At 38.2% G+C, this 22,144-nt stretch overlaps 1 protein-coding gene across 1 annotated transcript in view; it reads left to right on the forward strand.

Moving 5' to 3' along the window:
- The window catches only part of REDIC1 (regulator of DNA class I crossover intermediates 1), an 87,762-nt gene that overhangs the window by 64,435 nt on the left and 1,183 nt on the right, over nt 1-22,144 (forward strand). Inside the window, 2 exon segments of the mRNA XM_005887732.2 lie at nt 7,045-7,105; nt 15,812-15,897. Of these exon segments, the coding sequence (XP_005887794.2) occupies nt 7,045-7,105; nt 15,812-15,897 (147 nt within the window).

A 22,144-nucleotide genomic window follows, 5' to 3' on the forward strand; every position in this document is an offset into this window, starting at 1 on the left:
CATTTCAATAAGGTGTTTTTCTAAGGTTTTATCTTTTTCTTTCATCTGGAAAATATTCTTCTGTTTCTTCATTTTCCTAACACTCTGTTGGTTTTCATGCATTAGATAAGAAGGTCGCCTCTCATAGTCTGGAAAGAGTGGCTTAATGTAAGTGATGATCACTGTGTTTCAACCTTGCCCTAGGTCTTGGTTGTCTGTCAAATCTTTGTGATTGTCCAAGCATCTTAGTTTACTTTAAGTGGCTCCTAGTTGTGGGTATGCCAGAACCTGCCAGTCAAAATATAGGTTTAGTCTGATTTGAAGCTGGACCCTCAGCCAATAGCTTATAAGGTATGTAAATATACTTCTTTCATGAGAAGACTTTGAGATGTGGATTTCTGTCTGTCCCATCTATACTGAGACCTGGTGTGATAACCAGTTGAGAGTTTTTATTTGTTTGCTACCACCCTATCGAACAAAGAAACAATTCTCAAACACCCTGTCGAACCCTGGGGAGGAAATGGCAACCCACTGCAGTATTCTTGCCTGGAAAATCTCATGGACAGAGGAGGCTAGCAGGCTATAGTCCATGGGTTCGCAAGAGTTGGACATGACTTAGTGACTACACCAACAACTAACAACCTGTTAAACCTGTGAACACTAAGCCACACAGGCCACTGGAGCCAGATATCAAGAGACGTGTCCTTTGGGCAGCAGCCTCAAAAGTCAGGGTACCAGATGTGTGCTACCAGTGTCAACTGAAAAAAAAAAATCACATCCTGAAAGTTGAATTATGTTTTTGTGTTTTTTTTTTTTTTTTTTTGAGCAGGCATACTAGGGTCTTTTGCCCAGGGGACAGTCTCTCAGATAGCTCCAAGGAACTGTTCCTTCAGGCTAAGGGAGGAGCCAGAATATACAGGTGTTTTTACAAAAGCAGCAAACAGCCAGCACTAAAGGATCATTAAAGAAAAACCAGATATCTCAAGTTATTGAATATAGTACTTTTCTATGTGTGAGAAGAAGCAAGTGCTGGGCTTCTTAAAATAATTTCTTTGATATATACCTTAACTATCTAAGTCCAGTATCCTGTTTTCTCATCCTGAATCCCATCAGGGTGCACCCATAGGTGGAGGGGGCAGAGGAGGCTGTACTAGCTGATGTCTTGATGGCTGCAACATCCTTTGTTTAGTGATATGGCAGTAACATTCATTGTGACAGCTTAGAATCTGGCAGAAGGAAAGGGCAAAGGTGGCACCTGCTGAGTTCTGTAGTCTTTGAAAAGTATTTCAGTATGCCTTTAAAAGTGTGTCAAATAAGAATCCTGTCCCTGAGGCAGAAGATTTAAGATAAACAGGTAGGCCTCTTTCACAGAAAGATTTGAGGGTATGTTTCAGTCTGCTGCCTCTGTGCTGTGCTCTGAGGGGAATGACTATCTGAGACCTATTTCTCCATTTGTTACAGTGCTACAGGACCTCTGAGTATAAGATTCATTGGCTACCAGATCCAGGCAGACAAAGGATGGAAACCACAAAAGCTAGGGTACCAGCTATGTGTATAATCTCATCTCTGGGAGATACTGGTGACCTAGATCAAAGCAGAAGGAGCATGAAGATAATGCCTAGACTCTCAGGTCCCTGGAAAGAATTACAGCCTGCCCTTAGATGTGTTTAATCAGAAGCCTTCCGTTAAGGCCACATCTATGAAGATAAACTAATAGGCTTCTTTCACAGAAAGATTGAGTGTGTCAGTGGGCTGCCTATACTCTAAGCCCTAGAGAGTAGTCACATGGAGCTTGTGTAAACCCTTTGAGAACTGGATCTCATGGACACAGACTTTACTGGCTTCCAAAGCTTGATATTTAGGAGGGTCATCTCTCAGTAATCAAATATAAGGTTCAAACCATTAGCTCTTAATGAAGACACTTTCAGTTGTAGGTTTCTTCCTGATTGTGGGTTGCTGCACCTGGGGTGAGGTTTATGGTATCTCAGAGTAATCTAAGATTGATCTCAGCCTGTTCTACCTGCCTCAATGTGAGGGTTTTTTTTTTTTTTTTTTTCTCATCTAGCCAATACGTTTACATTTCCTCAATTTGGCTCTTAGCTAGTTGTTTCTTTCAGATGGGTATATCTTTCCTTTTCTCCTTTGCTTTTTGCTTCTCTTCCTTCCTCAGCTACTTGTAAGGCATACTCAGACAACCATTTTGCATTTTTGCACTTCTTTTTCTTGGGGACAGACTTGATCACTGCCTCCTGTACAAAGTCATGAACCTCCATCCATGTTTCTTCAGGCACTCGGTCTACCAGATCTAATCTCTTGAATCTGTCACTTCCAATGTATAATCATAAGGTGATATAGTGGTTTTCCCTACTTCCTTCATTTAAGTCTGAATTTTGCAATAAAGGAGTCCTGATCTGAGCCACAGTCAGCTCTTGGTCTTGTTTTTGCTGACTCTATAGAGCTTCTCCATCTTTAGCAGCAAAGAATATAATCAATTGGATTTTGGTTTTCACCATCTGGTGAAGTCCATGTGTAGGGTCATCTCTTGTGTTGTTGAAAGAGGGTGTTTGCTATGACCCGTACGTTGTTTTGGCAAAACTCTGTTAGCCTTTGACGTGCTTCATTTGGTACACCAAGGCCAAACTTGCCTGTACCTCCAGGTAGCTCTTGACTTACTACTTTTTTGTTCTAGTCCCTATGATGAAAAGGACGTCTTTCTTTTGGTGTTAGTTCTAGAAGAAGAGTAAGGAGAGAGAAGAAAACCTTCCTAAGTGATCAGTGCAAAGAAATAGAGGAAAACAGTAGAATGGGAAAAATTAGAGATCTCGTCAAGAAAATTAGAGATATCAAGGGAACATTTCATGCAAAGATAGGCACAATAAAGGACAGAAATGGTATGGACCTAACATAAACAGAAGCTGTTAAGAAGAGGTGGCAAGAATACACAGAAGAACTATACAAAAATGATCTGAATGACCCAGATAACCACGATGGTTTGATCACTCACCTAGAGCTCCACATCCTGGAATGCGAAGTCGAGTGGGCCTTAGGAAGCATCACTATGAACAAAGCTAGTGAAGGTGATGGAATTCCACTTGAGCTATTTCAAATCCTAAAAGATGATGCTGTGAAAGTGCAGCACTCAACAAGCCAACAAATTTGGAAAACTCAGCAGCGGCCATAAGACTGGAAAAGGTCAGTTTTCATTCCAGTCCCAAAGAAAGGCAATGCCAAAGAATGCTCAAACTACCACACAGCTGCACTCTTCTCACACACTAGCAAAGTAATGCTCAAATTTTTCCAAGCCAGGTTTCAACAGTATGTGAACTGGGAACTTCCAGATGTTCAAGCTGGTTTTAGAGAAGGCAGAGGAACCAGAGATCAAATTGCCAACATCCGTTGGATCATCGAAAAAGCAAGAGAGTTCCAGAAAAACATCTACTTCTGCTTTATTGACTATGCCAAAGCCTTTGACTGTGTGGATCACAACAAACTGTGGAAAATTCTGAAAGAGATGGGAATACCAGACCGCCTCACCTGCTTCCTGAGAAATCTGTATGCAGGTCAAGAGGCAAAAATTAGAACCAGACATGGAACAACCAACTGTTTCCAAATTGGGAAAGGAGTACATCAGGTTGTATATTGTCACTCTTGATTATTTAACTTACATGCAGAGAACATCATGTGAAATGCTGGGCTGAATAAAGCACCAGATGAAATCAAGGTTTCTGGGAGGAATATCAGTAACCTCAGGTACACAGATGACACCACTCTTACGGCAGACAGCAAAGAAAAGCTAAAGAGCCTCTTGATGAAAGTGAAAGAGGAAAATGAAAATGTTGGTTAAAACACAACATTCAAAAAACAAAGATCATTGCATCCAGTCCCATCACTTCATAGCCAAAAGATGGGGTAACAATGGAAATAGTGTGAGATTTTATTTTCTTGGGCTCCAAAATCACTGCAGATGATGACTGCAGCCATGAAATTAAAAGATGCTTGCTCTTTGGATGAAAATATGCTGTCTAGATTGGTCATAGCTATACATCCAAGGAGCAAGCATCTTTTAATTTCATGGCTACAGTCACCATCTGCAGTGATTTTGGAGCCCAAGAAAATAAAATTCAGAGGCATCACTTTGCCAGGGCATGCCTGATAGCTCAGTTGGTAAAGAATCCGCCTGCAATGCAGGAGACCCTGATTCGATTCCTGGGTTGGGAAGATCCACTGGAGAAGGGATAGGCTACCCACTCTAGTATTCTTGGGCTCCTCTTGTGGCTCAGCTAGTAAAGAATCTTCCTGCAATGTGGGATACCTGGGTTCAATCCCTAGATTAGAAAGATCCCCTGGAGAAGGGAAAGGCTACCCACTCCAGTGATCTGGCCTGGAGAATTCCATGGACTGTATAGTCCATGGGGCTGCAAAGAGTCAGACATGACTGAACGATTTTCACACATTCACTCACTTTGCCGACAAAGGTCCGTATATTCAAAGCTATGGATTTTCCAGTAATCATGTATGTATGTGAGAGTTGGACTATAAAGAAAGCTGAGCGCCAAAGAATTTATGCTTTTGAACTGTCATGTTGGAGAAGACTCTTGAGAGTCCCTTGGACTATATGGAGATCAAACCAATCAATCCTAAAGGAAATCAGTCCTGAATATTCATTGGAATGACGGATGCTGAAGCGGAAACTCCAATACCATGGCCACCTTATGTGAAGAACTGACTCACTGGAAAAGACCCTGATGCTGGGAAAGATTGAAGGCAGGAGGGGAAGGGGATAACAGAAGATGAGATGGTTGGATGGCATCACCAACTTGATGGACATGAATTTGAGTAAGCTCTGGGAGTAGGTGATGGACAGGGAAGACAGGCGTGCTGCAGTCCATGGGGTCGCAGAGAGTCAAATACAACTAAGCAACTGAACTGAAGTAGTTGTTTCTTTGGCGGGGGTAGGGGAATGAGGGGGTGGGGCTGGAAGAAATTGTTCTGTATGTAGCTTAGATTCAGTGTGTCCATGGAAGGAAGTTCAGGATCCTCCTGCATTGCCATTTTAACTGCAGCCTATGAAATTTTGAAATAGTGGAGGAATACAGTTTAAATATGTTTGTTTAAAATGGGAAGTTAATCACTAGAGAAATGGAGACAGATGGAAGAATGTCAGAATGTAAAAGAGTGGGAATGTCACAGTAGAACAAGGTGGGAAAAAAGTGAAATAACACTTCTACATAAACAGTAAACATAAAATTTAAGGAATGAATCCTGCTTAGCAATTAATATATTAAATTTTATTAAAAGGCTGATTTTTCTTACCAAGATTCAAGGAATATCAAATTGAAAAGAAAAAAATCTACATATTTTTAGGAAACATGTAGAACATAATACAAGTTAAAAATAAAAAGACAGGAAAAGATATATATATATATATGAAGGAAATTGTAGTAAGGCAAGGACAGTATAAATGCACTAAAATGCCCATTTGGAAAAGAGAAGAGGAGACAGAAACTTATTGATCTGTACCAATTATGAAATCCTTCTGGGCAGACATTGTGAACACTTGCTAAACTGGAGGATGGGGGAAATTCCTTGAATAATTAAGTGTTTTGTTTTGTTTTTCTATTTGGTCTGATCTTCTTTTTCTGTTATTCTCTATCAAAATATCTGAAGTTTGTATAGGAGTATATGCCTACTCTTGGGTCTCTAGCTTTTTCAGCTTGTAGGTTTCTGGTGCACATTTGCAGCTTGAATGTGTTAAGAACTGAATATACAAGACTTTTTAAAATGGTTGAATAATAGGGTTAGAGAAGAGGCTGTGCTAAAGTTATTCAGGACCCTGAGCTGGTAGGGAGTCTGCTGTCTTTAACTAGTAAGCGTCCATGTTTGCACTGTATGTTGATATCAGAGGGGAAAGAAAATGGAGGATTATGAAGAAAAATGTTATAGCCGAGACTGGTAGTGGTGTGCATCACTTTTGCCCATGACCAGAACTTAAATAGCTCATTCTAATCAACTCCAGGAAGGCTAAGAAATGAAGTTTAGCTGTATGCCTAAGACAAACAGGTTCAGTGAGCAGCTAGACAGTTTCTCTTTTATACTACCTATCCATCTAAAAAACTATATCCTGCCAACAGAGAATGTTTATTTTCTATAAGTCCATGGTACATTTACAAACATAATTCATATAGTAAGCCATAAAAAACTGTAAGATCCTCATCTTTGAAAAGATTCATAGCCACATTCTCTAATAAAAATTCATTTAAGTAGAGATGAATAGCAACAACAAAAGGTGCTTAACTTCCCCTCTTGTTGTTGCTATTCAGTTACTAAGTCATGTCCAACTCTTTAGCGACCCCATGGACTGTAGCCTGCCTGGCTCCTCTGTCCATGGGATTTCCTAGGCAAGAATACTGAAGTCGGTTGCCATTTTCTTCTCCAGAGGATCTTCCTGACCCAGGGATTGAACCCTTGTCTCTTGCCTTGAAGGTGATTTTTTTTACCACTGAGCCATCAGGGAAGCCCTAAATTCACTTACCTTGTTGGAAATTAAGAAATACTGGGGGTTTAACAAAGAAAAAGAAAAAAAAAATGCAAATGCAAATTACATAGAAACTGATGAAAATCAAAACCAGTGGTATATTCTACAGAAAATTTATACCTTTAAGAGCTTTTATTATTTAAAAAAAAAAATCTGAAATTAAATGAACTGATATCCAACTTAAGAAATTAAAAAGAGAGTAATGGAATAGATATCCAAATTGCTTTAACATCTTTGTCTTTTTTCAACTGCATTTACTAAGATTAGCCAAAGTCTCTCCTTTTTGTCAGTAATTTATTTCCTGGCAAATGTCTGTTCTGTTGCTTTCTGTTTCTAAACCAATTTAAATTTTGTTTCAATTACTGTTCATCACAGGTAAATTTTTCTTTGCAGTTTTATAATCATCTTTGTTCAATTAAAGTAGTATGAAAGACGAGTGCTATAAGTTGAATTGGCGTGGTTAAAAGGTAGCTATAAGTAGATATTATGGTATATACTTGGGAGCTGTTAAAATTTTGTTTTTCTTCTAGATTCTGATAGAAGGAGGAATGTGTTCTTTGAAAGACGGGACAACATCTACTAAGAAAACCTGTCAGTATAACTATAAGTGAATTTTATTCTTTTAAAAATAACATTTTAACAGAAATCAGTTAAATTTTGAATCTTTTTTTTTTTTTAATTTGGATGTTCCAGAATTAGTTGTAGCACACAGGCTCTTTTAGTGTGGCATGTGGTATCTAGTTCCCTGACCAAACCCAGAACCCCTGCACTGAGTTTGGACTCAGTCACTGGACCACCAAGGAGAAATCCCCATAAATCAGTTAAACTTTAAGTTTTATTTTTTTCTTAGAGTTTTGCCAGCAAATGTATTTTATAAGTATCTTGGAATATATTGCATAATTGGCCCCTTAAAATTAACTTCATCTTTTATAAAATGTTATACAAGATGAGTATGTATAATATATATGTACTGCTTAGTGAATGATTTTAAAAAAAGATACCTTTTTATTCCCTTGTTTGTTGTTTAAGAAGTAATACATAATACTTTTGAATACCTTCTCCGTTGTATTTCCTATCCTGCCCTCTAGAGGTAACTATTACCCTGCATTTGGTTTTTGTGATAGCACATGTAGACTTTTCCGATTGCTTGGTTTGGAGCTTTCTATGACAAATTGAGACAAGATCTCTATATTTTTCTGTAACTTACTTTTGTGTGTGTGTGTTCACCTTGAAATATGTTTTGAGATTCAATCACAATGACACTTGTGTGTTCACCTAGAAATATGTTTTGAGATTCAATCACACTGACTTGTGACTTTAATACATTTCATCATTTATTTTCTGCTATGCAGCCTTCTATTGTATGAATGTAACACAATTTATACATCTTTTGGCAATGATTATTTAAGTTGTTTTGAATATTTTGCTATGATAAACAATGCTACTTTAGCAAATCTTGACACTTCTTCTGGCACACATATATAAAAAATTCTTCTAGGATTTATTTCTAGAAGTAGAATTGGCTACTTCATATAATATGCACTCTGCTGTGCTTAGTCACTCAGTCATGTCCAGCTGTCTGCAATCCTATGGACTGTAGCCTGTCAGGCTCTTATGTCCATGGGGATTCTCCAGGCAAGAATACTGGAGTGGGTTGTCATGCCTCCTCCTGGGGATCTTCCCAACCCAGCGATTGAACCCAGGTCTCCCACATTGCAGGGGGATTCTTTACTGTCTGAGCCACCAGGGAAGCCCAGGAATACTGGAGTGGGTAACCTATCCCTTCTCAATGGGATCTTCCGACCCAGGAATTGAACCAGGGTCTCCTGCTTTGCAGGTGGATTCTTTACCAGCTAAGCTACCAGGAAAGCCCAAAATAAAGCCTTAAAGTGTATAAATGCGCATAAATATGTGTCTTGTTTCCCTGCCCTTCTCACTCTAAATGTAATGTAGAATATCTTAATACAGTGTGTTTTATACATAAATTAAATGGATTTGTTTAATAAATTTTCTGTAGATTTCCTTATATTAGTATTAGGTATTTATTAATCCTTTATTTATGCCCATTCAGTAATCCATTATGTGGATGATCTATAGTTTACTCAGACAGTGCCCTGTTGGTGGGCATTTGAATTGATTTTGGTATCTCATTTTTACAATGTTCAGTGAACAACTTTGAGCACATATTTCTTAATTGTAGAAGGGCATTTTCAGGATAATTTCTAGAAATGGGATTGCTGAATGAAAGAGGAGATACATTGTGGAGTTTTTGTGGCTTTTTTTTTTTTTTTGATAGTTATTGCCAAAATCTGTTTTTGATAGAGATTGCTGAATTCCCCATTGCATCATTTTGCAGTCCTATCATAAATATGATTTTTATTCCACAGCCTCACTAATAGTGATTGTAGTCCAACTTAGGAATTTTTGTGAATCTTATAAAAATAGAGAGATGGAAGTTTCAGTTTGTACTTCCTTTTCTTGAGTGAAGTTGAGCATCTTTTAAAAATGTGTAATGGTTATTTGTGATTTTTTTCTGTGAACATCATTTGTGTCCTTAGGAGCATTGAGTTTTTACATGTTTTTCTTGATATTTAAGCATTCTTTATATATTAAAGAGATTTAGGTCTTTGTGATGTGTCGCAAATATTTTCACCTAGTTTATTATTAATTTTTTGATTTGTTTGTTTTTACTTTGTTTATGGTATCTCCTGCTTTGCAAAAGGCTGAACATTTTTTATGTAGTTAGTATTAGCAATTTTATCTTTTATACATTTGGATTTAATTAGAAAGACTCATCACACTACCTGGTTACAAATGAATTCACTTATGTTTTCTTCTAGTATTGGTATGATATTGTATTTTTTTACATTGAGAATTTATCCTGATTTAGGAGTTTATCCTGATTCAAGTTTTTAAAAATGCATCTTTCCCCTAGGTACTTATAATACTACCTTCTTGTGTCAATTTTCCATATATACTTTAGTCTGTTCTAGGGCTTTCTTTACGATTCCATTGAGCTTTCCTATTTCACATGTGCTGATATCACATTATTTTTATTATAATTACTTTATACTATGAAGGAAATGGCAACCCACTCCAGTATTCTTGCTGGGAAATCCCATGGACAGAAGAGCCTAGGGGGCTACAGTCCATGGGGTTGCAAAAGAATCAGACACAACTTAGCAATTAAACAGCCACAACAATGTTTAATTTCCAAGAGTTACACCTCCTTTGTGCTTTTTAAAGATTTTTCTGGTTAGTTTTTTTATTATTTTTATATATAACTTTAAAATCAACTGTGTAACTCCAAGGAAAAGGGTTTTCTTGGGGGAAAAGAGACCACATGGCAAGTGGGATCTTAATTCCCCAAACAGGGACTGAACCTGCACCCTCTATAGTGGAAGCACAGAGTCTTATCTGGTGGACCACCAAGGAAATCCTGCCAAGGAAATATATTCATTTTTATTTGTTCAGTCACTGTGTCTGACTCTCTGTGACCCCATGGACTACAGCACACCAAACTTCCCTTGTCCCTCATCAACTCCTGGAGTTTGCCCAAGTTCATGTCTGTTGAATTGGTGATGCCATCCAACCATCTCATCTCTGTCACCCTCTTCTCTTTCTGCCTTCAATCTTTCCCAGCCTCAGAGTCTTTTCCAGTGAGTGAGCTGGCCAAAGTGTTGGAGCTTCAGCTTCAATATCAGTGCTTCCAAAAAGTATTCAGGCTTGATCTCCTTTAAGATTGACTGGTTTGATCTCTTTGTTTTCCAAAGGACTTTCAAGAGCCTTCTCCAGCACCACACTTCAAAAGCATCAATTCTTCATCGCTCAGCTTTCTTTATGATTCAACTCTCACATTCATACATGACTACCGGAAAAACCATAGCTTTGAATATACGGACCTTTGTTGGCAAAGTGATGTCTTTGCTTAACATACTTGTCTAGGTTTGTCATAACTTTCCTGCCAACAAGCAATTGTCTTCTAATTTCATGGCTGCTGTCACCATCTGCAGTGATTTTAGAGCCCAAGAAGAGGAACTCTGTCACTGCTTCTACCTTTTCCATATGCCGTGATCTTAGTTGTTTTGTTTTTTGTTTTTTTAATATTGAGTGTTACGCCAGCTTTTTCACTCTTCTCCTTCACCCTCATCAAGAGGCTCTTTAGTTCCTCTAATTTTCTGCCATTAGAGTGGTATCATCTGCATATCTGAGGTTGTTGGTATTTCTCCCAGCAATCTTGATTCCAGCTTATAACTCATCCAGCCCAGCATTTTGCATGATATGCTTTGATATGTTTAATTTATATAAGTTAAACAGGATGACAATAAAGAGCCTTGTCGTGCTCCTTTCTCAATCCTGAACCAGTCTGTTTTTCCATACAGGCTTGTAACTGTTGCTTCTTGACCCACATTCAGTTTTCTCAGGAGACAGGTAAGGTGGTCTGGTCTCCCCATCTCTTTAAGAGTTTTCCATAGTTTGTTATGACCCACACAGCCTAGCTTGGAGGATTTTGAGCATAACCTTCCCAGCATGGGAGATGAGTACAATTGTCCAGTAGTTTGAACATTCTTTAGTACTGCTGTTCTTTGGGATTGAGATGAGGATTGACCTTTTCCAGTCCTATGGGCCCTGCTGGGTTTTCCAAATTTGCTGACAGCTAAGCGTATACATTAATTAAGGGTGAATTGTCATCCTAATGATGTTGAGTAGTACTATCTAAAAAGGACTTTTTTATTAATTCAGTCTAATTTTGTATCTATAATAGCTGTTTAAAATTCCTTTATGCACTTTAAGGTTTTTCTCAAGTAGATTCTGAATGTCTCTTAGATTCAGCTGTAGGTACTTTTGTTCTTTTTGTTGCTACTTTAGTGTGAATGCACACCCCATGTGTCTGCATTGAATCTGGATTTTGGACACAAGCACATATATGTTATTTTACTGAAAGGTCTTTTTAGGAGGTGATTTTGAGTCAGTAACTTGGGAAAGAGTATTGGCATCTATGAAAATGATTATTATTTTTCCCTCCTATCTCTTTTTTAATACCCCAAAACACATACCATAAAATTCACCCTTTCAACAGTTTCTAAGAGTAAGGTATACTTCTCTTCCCTTCAGCCTTTGGTAGCTACAATTCTGTTTCTGTGAGTTTTAATATTTTATATATCATATAAGTGTGCTGCTGCTACTTTGGGATTGAAATGAGGATTGACCTTTTCCAGTCCTATGGGCCCTGCTGGGTTTTCCAAATTTGCTGACAGCTAAGTGTATACATTAATTAAGGGTGAATTGTCATCCTAATGATGTTGAGTAGTACTATCTAAAAAGTCGTGTCCGACTCTGTGTGACCCCATAGACAGCAGTCCACCAGGCCCCGCCATCCCTGGGATTCTCCAGGCAAGAACACTGGAGTGGGTTGCCATTTCCTTCTCCAGTGCATGAAAGTGAAAAGTGAAAGTGAAGTCGCTCAGTCGTGTCCGACTCTTAGTGACCCCATGGACTGCAGCCTACCAGGCTCCTCTGTCCATGGGATTTTCCAGGCAAGCATACTGGAGTGGGGTGCCACTGCCTTCTCTGATATATAAGTGTGATCATATAATATTTATCTTTTTGTGATTTATTTCACTTAGTATAATGTCTTTAAAGGTTCATCCATGTTGTAGCATACAACAGGATTTCCTTCTTTTATAATGCTGAAAAATATTCCATTGTATGTATAAACCACATTTTGTGTATCCATTCATTTGTTAATAGACATATAGGTTGCTTTGACCTCTTGGTTATTATAATATTGCAATGAACATAGGTGTGCAAATATCTCTTCAAGATTCCATTTTCAATTCTTTTGAATGTATCCCAAGAAATGGAATTGCTGGATCAGATGGAAATTCTGCTTTAAAATTTTATTTATTTATTTGGCTGCACTTGGTCTTCACTGCTGTGTGTGGGCTTTCTCTAGTTGTGGCCAGCGGGAGCTTCTCTAGTTGCAGTGTGCGGGCTTCTCATTATGACGGCTTCTCTTGCTGTAGAGTACAGTCTCTAGGCATGGGAGCTTAAGTTCTTGTGTACACAGGCTTAGTTGCTCCACAGCATGTGTACACAGGCTTAGTCGCTCCACAGCATGTGGAATCTTCCCAGACAGGAGTTCAATCCTAGATTGGCAGATGGATTCTTCACCACTAGGCCACCACGAAAGTCCCTATTTTAAAATTTTTGAAGAATGTTCATACTGTTTTCTATATCAGCTATACCATTGTGCATTCCCAGCAATAATGCACCAGGGTTCCAATTTTTTGAAATCTGTACCAACACTTATTATTTTCATTTTTTTCAATAAGTGGCCATTTTAATGGGTGTGAGGTGATATATAATTGTGGTGTAGGTCTTTTAAGATAGTGAATTTTGCCAAAGGATTTTGTGATATGGACCATTCTAGCATTCCTAAAATAAATCCCACCGAATCATGATGATTTATGATTGTTTACTCTTATTATTTTTAATTTTATATGTTAAAATTTTAACTCACATACAATTTTTGCATTGATGCTGTTGGTGAGATTGGCTTATATAATATATGTGTGTGTGTGTGCATGTGTAATTTTTCTCACATTTTGGAATTAATTTTCTATCAGATTGCCAGAATTTTTTTAAGTTTATAATAAAAATTGAGGGTATTTAAAAACTGTCTTGAAATTTGAATCACTTGCCTCTTCATCCAAATCTCACTGTTTTATTGCAGATCTTCATCACCTCATAACTTGGTTGTTTTGTTGATCTCCCAATGATATATGTTTTCATACAATTTACCCTTGTTTAATTAATCCCCAATTAGATGCCTTGGTAGACAGTCTAAAATTTCCTTAGTATTAAAGTGCACCTCCACACTTTCTTTTCCCCCATCACATACACTGTTTTTCATCTTGTCTTTTGGGCACTTGCTTATTCATCTTATAAAACCTGTTCTTTATCATGTGCTTTCTTTATTACTATTCACCAAATCTCTTTCCCTAGAACTCATCACACTTAGGTCTCTACTGCTTTTGTATCTTCTATCACTTTTATTGTTGCACCTAACTTTGTGACTAGTTTTAAAAACTGTGTTTTTCCTCATCTCAAAATGCTGAGTCCTTTGAGCATTATGGCCATGTATTCCTAAAAACGATTACAGTGCCTTAAGTAAGGTAATAACTCAAGTCTTGAATTTACATTTTAATCTACATTCATTTAATACACATTTATCTTCTCTACTAATAACTGTGAGTTTACTGTACTTATGAGAATACCCTTAGTTCATGTTGTTAGTAAAATCCTGCTCTTCATTCTGCTCTCTGCTTTCCACTGTTAAGAAGAACCTTTGTGAGGATATACATTCCTTCTAAAATGATGAACTGAGGGTAACTGAATTTACCTAAGTTCTCTCTACCTCTCAGCTGACTGACAGGTTCTGTTACAGAAGGCGCCAAATCCAATCTGAGGTATGAATAGTAGTCATGGTCTGCTGTATATAGGAGGGCATGTGATTTATTTATGTTGTTGCACCACATTCCATTACCTTTTGCTTTTTTTTAATAGCAAAATCACTTTTACAAGCAAGAAGAGGAATGGTTGAACCTACTGCTCATCTATGTATAGTATTGTATTTATGCGTTCTAGGGAGTCGTGACCTACTTATCAGGGCCACTTTTAAACTTTTCTTGGAATCATGAGAGAACATATTAAGCAGATAATGAATAACATACCAGGTGCTTTGAGTTAATTTTTTTTTAATTTTATTTTATTTTTAAACTTTACAATATTGTGTTAGTTTTGCCAGATATCGAAATGAATCTGCCACAGGTATACATGTGTTCCCCATCCTGAACTGTCCTCTCCTCCCTCCCCATACCATTCCTCTGGGTCGTCCCAGTGCACCAGCCCCAAGCATCCAGTATCGTGCATCGAACCTGGACTGGTGACTTGTTTCATACATGATATTATACATGCTTCAATGCCATTCTCCCAAATCTTCCCACCCTCTCCCTCTCCCACAGAGTCCATAAGACTGTTCTATACATCAGTGTCTCTTTTGCTGTCTCGTACACAGGGTTATTGTTACCATCTTTCTAAATTCTATATATATGCGTTAATATACTGTACTAGTGTTTTTCCTTCTGGCTTACTTCACTCTGTATAGTAGGCTCCAGTTTCATCCACCTCATTAGAACTGATTCAAATGTATTCTCTTTAATGGCTGAGTAATACTCCATTGTGTATATGTACCACAGCTTTCTTATCTCATCTGCTGATGGACATCTAGGTTGCTTCCATGTCCTGGCTATTATAAACAGTGCTGCGATGAACATTGGGGTACACGTGTCTCTTTCCCTTCTGGTTTCTTCAGTGTGTATGCCCAGCAGTGGGATTGCTGGATCATAAGGTAGTTTTATTTCCAGTTTTTTAAGGAATCTCCACACTGTTCCCCAGAGTGGCTGTACTAGTTTGCATTCCCACCAGCAGTGTAAGAGGGTTCCCTTTTCTCCACACCCTCTCCAGCATTTATTGCTTGTAGACTTTTGGATTGCAGCCATTCTGACTGGCGTGAAATACAGTTAAAAAAATTAAATCTAACAGTGTTACAGTCATCAAATGTGAAAAGATATATTTTTATATTAATTTTGAATTCACAAATAGCTTTTAAATTCTGCAGTTATGAAATCATAGGTTAAGTATCATTTCAATTGTATGATGAAGCTTCATTTACTAAATTAGCAAATGTCTGGTACCTTGGCTTATCCTTCTTCCTGTGAACAGACATTTTGTTTGTTCATAAAGATTCATTATATTGGAAAAAATTAGTTCAATTTCTCTGTTCTCGTTTCTTCCCGTATGTTTCCTCCCCTTGTTTTACTTGTAAATACACGTTTTGTTGTTATTGTTGTTGTTTTAGTCACTAAGTCGTGTCCAACTCTCTTGTGACCCCATGGACTATAGCCCGCCAGGTTCCTTTATCCATAGGATGTCCCAAACAAGAATACTGGAATAGGTTGTCATTTCCTTCTCTAGAGTATCTTCCTGACTCAATGATAGAACCCACATGTCTTGCATTGGAAGGCAGATACATGGAGAATAAATCCAAAATACCCTGTCAAAAGTGCCACATATCCAAAATTTTAACTTTTAAAATGTTCCATAGCATGTTAACTGAACTTATTTACCAGCAGCTATTTTTTGCCTGTGTATATATTAATACATACTAGTCTTTAGAAATTAGCAAATATATGGTACCTTAATAAACTTGGCAAATTAAATCTTTATTTTCAGATCTTCATTCTTCACGGAGTAGTCAGTCTTCCAGTTACTCTCCAAGGCCAACAGATAGTAGTTGTTTCAATTCTAGTTCAGAGATGGTAAGTTATGTTCTTTTTTTGCTTTTTAATATATGCTGTACTAATTTAGAATAAGTTATATTTCTCATAGTTTACCTTTTCATTTTGAAAAAAAAAGTTGAGATAATAGTGAAAATAAATGTAAATAAAAATGTGAAAATATTAAGAATGTAAATTAAAATGTGAGCATCATTCATTCATATTTATGAAGCATCATTCATTCATGTTTGTAACGTGTTCATTGTTATTTACAAAACACACTCATATTAAGATATGTGTGTGTGTGTGTGTGTGTGTGTATAGTAAATATGTGTTTATTTTAAAAGAGTTTTTAGAATAACCCACTCACAATAATTGAAAACCTCAAACAACCAATAATACATACATGGGAGTGACATGTTTAGTGCTGAGTGGGAACTATAATTGAATAATTGGAGTTGCTTCATATTCTGAGTGGATTTCTCACAAATCACATGTTTAAATGGAGTTCTCCATTAATTTTTCGTTCTTCTTTTCATCTACCTTTTGTCTCTAGCTTGCTATCCAAGCTGCTCTTGCCAAGGAAGGACACTAGTGACCTCTAATGGTGCCAAATTCATTGGGCAGTTTTCAGGGGTTTTTACAAGAATTTCTAGCCATATTAATAGAAATAATTATTTTCTTTTCTTGAAACATTTTCTTCTCTTTGCTTTTGTGATGCATGCTATCTTAGTTTCCTTCATACCTCTTTGTGTGCTACATTATGCCTTTGCCCACTTCTCTTCCACCTTTCCCTGTATATAAATTGTAATGTAGGGTTTGCTTCAGGACCCTTCTCTTAACCTATACTCCAAACTCTAGATGATGTTATATATTCCAGTGACTTTTTATACTATTGCCTGGTTGATGATAATTCTCAACTTTATGAATTCAGCTGAGATCCTTAATTAAATATCCAATTTCTTCTTGGATATCTTCTTAGGTATTTCACAAAAAGCTGAACACCCCCTAATCTCCTTATATCAGTTTTCCTGATAGTTCTCATATTAGTAGATTAGTAGTGGGACATGACTGAGCAACTGAACTAAACTGAGTGGGTAGTTTTCTACCCATGCAGTTGTTGCCAGAAACTAGTTTGGCATTTCAGTCTCGCCTGCCTTCCTAACCATATTCATTTCATCACTTCATCCAATCAATTCTACCTCCAAAATAAATTCCATATTTATCTACTTCTCTCACCTACTAAGTGTCAGTACACTAGTCTAAGGTATCATCATCTTGTTCTTAAATTATTATGGTTGTTGCCCAGGAGATCTACTTCCACTTTGCCCCACTTTTTTTCCAGTTAGCAATAATGATGATCTTTTGAAAGCTTAAATTGAATGATGTTATTCCTGTGTTTGATTATTCAGTGGATTCCTCTTTTGCTTTAGAATCTAAACTACTTATAGTGGCCTCAGGCCCTGTGTGATATAGCTTCTGACTACATTTCCAACTTCTAGTGTTCCTCTCTCACCAAACATTGACATGCGACTTCCTTAGCTGACTGGTCTCTTTTCTGCTTCAGGACATTTATATTAATATATTCTGTTAGTCGTCAGCTTAAACATGTCAGTGCTTTTGAAGCCCCTCCTTGACTTTTCAATCTAAATCAGGCCCCTTAGATATGCTCTTATAATACTTCATACATGCTCTTCATAATGCTTTTTTCAACTTGTAATTATGTGATGAACATCCTTTCCACATATAAGAGTGTGTGCTATCCATCAGTTCAGTCGCTCAGTAGTGTCCAACACTTTGTAACCCCATGGACTATAGCATACCAGGTTCCCTGTCCATCACCAACTCCCAGAGCTTACTCAGACTCATGTCCATCAGTTTGGTGATGCCAACCAACCATTTTATCTTCTGTCATCCCATTCTCCTCCTGCCTTCATTCTTTCCAAGCATCAGGGTCTTTTCCAGTAAGTCAGTTCTTTAAGTAGCCAAAGGATTGGAGTTTTAGCTTCAGCATCAATCCTTCCAGTGGGATTAAAGACTGATTTCCTTTACGATGGATTGGTTAGATCTCTTTGCAGTCCAAGGGACTCTCAAGAGTCTTCTCCAACACCACAGTTCAAATGCATCAGTTCTTCAGTGTTCAGCTTTCTTTATAGTCCAACTCTCACATCCATACAAGACTAGTGGAAAAACCTTAGCTTTGACTAGATGGACTTCTGCTGGCAAAATAATGTCTCTGCTTTTTAATATGCTATCTAGGTTGGTCATAGCTTTTCTTCAAAGGAGCAAACATCTTTTAATTTCATGGCGGCGGTCACCATCTGCAGTGATTATGGAGCCCAAGAAAAGTCTCTCAGTGTTTCCATTGTTTCCCCAACTATTTGCCATGAAGTGATGGAACTGGATGCATGATCTTAGTTCTCTGAATGTTGAGTTTTAAGCCAACTTTTTCCACTCACCTCTTTCACTTTCATCAAGAGGCTCTTTAGCTTTTCTTAGCTTTCTGCCGTATGGGTGGTGTCATCTGCATATCTGAGGTTATTGATATTTCTCCCAACAGTCTTGATTCCAGCTTGTGCTTCATCCAGCCCAGCATTTCACATGATGTTCTCTGCATATAAGTTAAATAAGCAGTGTGACAGTATACAGCCTTGACATACTCCTTTCCTGATTTGGAGCCAGTCTGTTGTTCCATGTCCAGTTCTAACTGTTGCCTCTTGACCTGCATACAGATTTCTCAGGAGGCAGGTAAGGTGGTCTGGTATTGCCATTTCTTGAAGAATTTTCCACAGTTTATTGTGATCCACACAGTCAAAGGACTTGGCATAGTCAATAAAGCAGAAGTAGATGTTTTTCTGGAACTCTCTTGCTTTTTCGATGATCCAGCGGATGTTGGCAATTTGGTCTCTGGTTCCTCTGACTTTTCTAAAACCAGCTTGAACATCTGGAAGTTCACGGTTCATGTATTGCTGAAGCCTGGCTTGGAGAATTTTGAGCATTACTTTTCTAGCATGTGGTATGAGTGCAGTTGTGTGCTAGTTTGAGCATTCTTTGGCATTGCCTTTCTTTAGCATTGGAATGAAAACTGACCTTTTCCAGTCCTATGGCCACTGCTGAGTTTTCCAAATTTGCTGACATATTGAGTGCAGCACTTTTACACCATCATCTGTTAGGATTTTAAATAGCTCAAATGGAATTCCATCACGTCCACTAGCTTTGTTCATAGTGATGCTTCCTAAGGCCCACTTGACTTCACATTCCAGGGTGTGGAGCTCTAGGTGAGTGATCAAACCATCATGGTTAGCTGGGTCATTCAGATCATTTTTGTATAGTTCTTCTGTGTATTCTTGCCACCTCTTCTTAACAGCTTCTGTTTATGTTAGGTCCATACCATTTCTGTCCTTTATTGTGCCCATCTTTGCATGAAATGTTCCCTTGATATCTCTAATTTTCTTGAAGAGATCTCTAATTTTTCCCATTCTAGTGCCTTGTACTCCAGGTATCTCTTGCCTTCATACTTTTGCATTCCAGTCCCATATAATGAAAAGGACATCCTTTTGGGTGTTAGTTCTAGAAATTCTTGTAGGTCTTCATAGAACTGTTCCACTTCAACTTCTTCAGCATTACTTGTTAGGGCATCAGTTCAGTTCAGTTCAGTTCAGTAGCTCAGTCATGTCCGAGTCTTTGTGACCCCATGAATTGCAGCATGCCAGGCCTCCCTGTGCATCACCAACTCCCGGAGTTCACCCAAACTCATGTCCATCGAGTCAGTGATGCCATCCAGCCATCTCATCCTCTGTTGTCCCCTTCTCCTGCCCCCAATCCCTCCCAGCATCAGGGTCTTTTCTAGTGAGTCAACTCTTCACATGAGGTTGCCAAAGTATTGGAGTTTCAGCCTCAGCATCAGTCCTTCCAGTGAACACCCAGGACTGGTCTCCTTTAGAATGGACTGGTAGGATCTCCCTGCATTCCAAGGGACTCTCAAGAATCTTCTCCAACACTACAGTTCAAAAGCATCAATTCTTCGGTGCTCAGCTTTCTTCACAGTCCAACTCTCACATCCATACATGACCACTGGAAAAACCATAGCCTTGACTAGATGGACCTTGTTGGCAAAGTAATATCTCTGCTTTTTAATATGCTCTCTAAGGGTCATAACTTTCCTTCCAAGGCGTAAACGTGTTTTAATTTCAAGGGCATAGACTTGGATTAATGTGATTTTGAATGTTTTGCCTTGAAAATGAACAGAAATCATTCTGTTGTTTTTGAGACTACATTCAAGTACTGCATTTTGGACTTTTTGTTGACTGTGATTGCTAATTGATTTCTTCTAAAAGATTCTTGCCCACAGTAGTAGATATAATGGTCATCTGAGTTAGATTCACCCATTCCAGTCCATTTTAGATCGCTGATTACTAAAATCTTGATGTTCACTCTTGCAGTCTCTTGTTCGACCACTCCCAATTTGCCTGATTCATTGACCTAACACTCCAGGTTCCTATGCCGTATTGCTCTTTACAGCATCAGACTTATTTCCATCACCAGTCACATCCACAACTGGTGGTGGTTTTGTTTTGGCTTCATCTCTTCATTCTTTCTAAAGTTATTTGTCCACTGATCTCCAGTAACATACTCAGCACCTGTTGACCTGTGGAGGTCATCTTTCAGTTCCCTATCTTTTTGACTTTTCATACTATTCATGGGGTTCTCAAGGCAAGAATACTGAAGTGGTTTGGCATTCCGTTCTCCAGTGGACCAAGTTATGTCAGAACTCTCCACCATGCCCTGTCTGTCTTGGGTGACCCTACAGGGCATGGCTCATAGTTTCACTGAGCTAGACAAGGCTGCAGTCCATGTGATCAAATTGATTAGTTTTCTGTGATTGTGGTTTTCAGTCTGCCTGCCTCTGATGGAGAAAGATAAGAGGCTTATGGAAGCTTCCTGATGGGAGAGACTGACTGAGAGGGAAACTCTTTCTTGTTCTGAAGGGTTGGACTATGCTCAGTAAATCTTTAATCCAATTTTCTGTTGATGGGTGGGGCTGTGTTCCCTATTGCTTGACCTGAGGCCAAACTATGGTGGAGGTAATGAAGATAATGGAGACCTCCTTCAAAAGGTCCCATGCAGGGACTGCTGCACTCAGTGCCTCCAACCCTGCAGCTAGGCCACTGCTGACCCCTGCCTCCGCTGGAGGCTCTTGGACACTCACGGCCAAGTCTGGGTCAGTCTCTTGTGGGGTCACTGTTCCTTTCTCCTGGGTCCTGGTGTGCACAAACTTTTGTTTGTGCCCTCCAAGACTGTGTTTCCCAGTCCTCTGTAAGTTCTGGTGGATCTATGGTGGGGTTAATGGCGACCTCCTCCAAGAGGGCTTATGCCATACCCAGGTCTGCTGCACCCAGAGCCCCTGCACCTCCAACAGTCTACTGCTGACCTCTGCAGGAGACACTCAAACACAGTTTTGGCTCAGTCTCTGTGGTGTCTCTGGGTCCTGGTGTGCACAGTTTGTTTGAGCCCTCTGACATCTCTGGTGGGTATGGGGTGTGATTCTAAATGTGATTTTGCCCCTCCTACCATCTTGCTGTGACTTCTCCTTTGCCCCTGATGTGGGGTATCTTTTTTTGATGGGATCCAACATTCTTCTGTTGATGTGTGTGATGTAGAGGGCAGCAATCATGTCTGCTTCACTCACATTGCAGATGCTAACTCAGTATTTATTTCTTGAATAAGTGTATTGATCTTTATTTTCTCTAATTTGTGCCCTGTCAGTTTTAATACTATTTATTGTGCTTACTTTTCCTATTTTAGTGCCAATCAGCTAGGGCTTATATTTCATTTTAGGTTTTTTAATGTTAACTTTGCTTTTTATTTTTAGCTAAAATAATATTTTATATAGGATTTTTTTATTAAAAAGAGTATTTTATTTAGTAATTAAGATAAATTTTTCTTGAAGTTGAAAAATTAAAGTTACTAAATTGAAATCTAGGCCTATTAAAAATTCTTAACATTTGACTTTTTATATAGTGATTGTTATATTTATTACTATTTAACTTTTCTTTTGTATATTTGATTTTCTGTTAGCTGATGCTATTCTTTATGTCTTCTTGAGACTGAGTCCATGAAAGATACAATATAGATATTTTTTTACTTAAAAAGTCAAGGAGTGAATACTAAATTGTATATGTTAGCTTTTTAATTCAAAGTTATACTTCTACTCTACTCTTAAAGTAGTTGAAGAGTATATGTTCTATATCATTTCATCTCTGTGAAAAGGTAGGATAATGTCACCTAT

This window comes from Bos mutus, chromosome 5, assembly GCF_027580195.1.
Source record: "Bos mutus isolate GX-2022 chromosome 5, NWIPB_WYAK_1.1, whole genome shotgun sequence".
NCBI lineage: Eukaryota > Metazoa > Chordata > Mammalia > Artiodactyla > Bovidae > Bos > Bos mutus.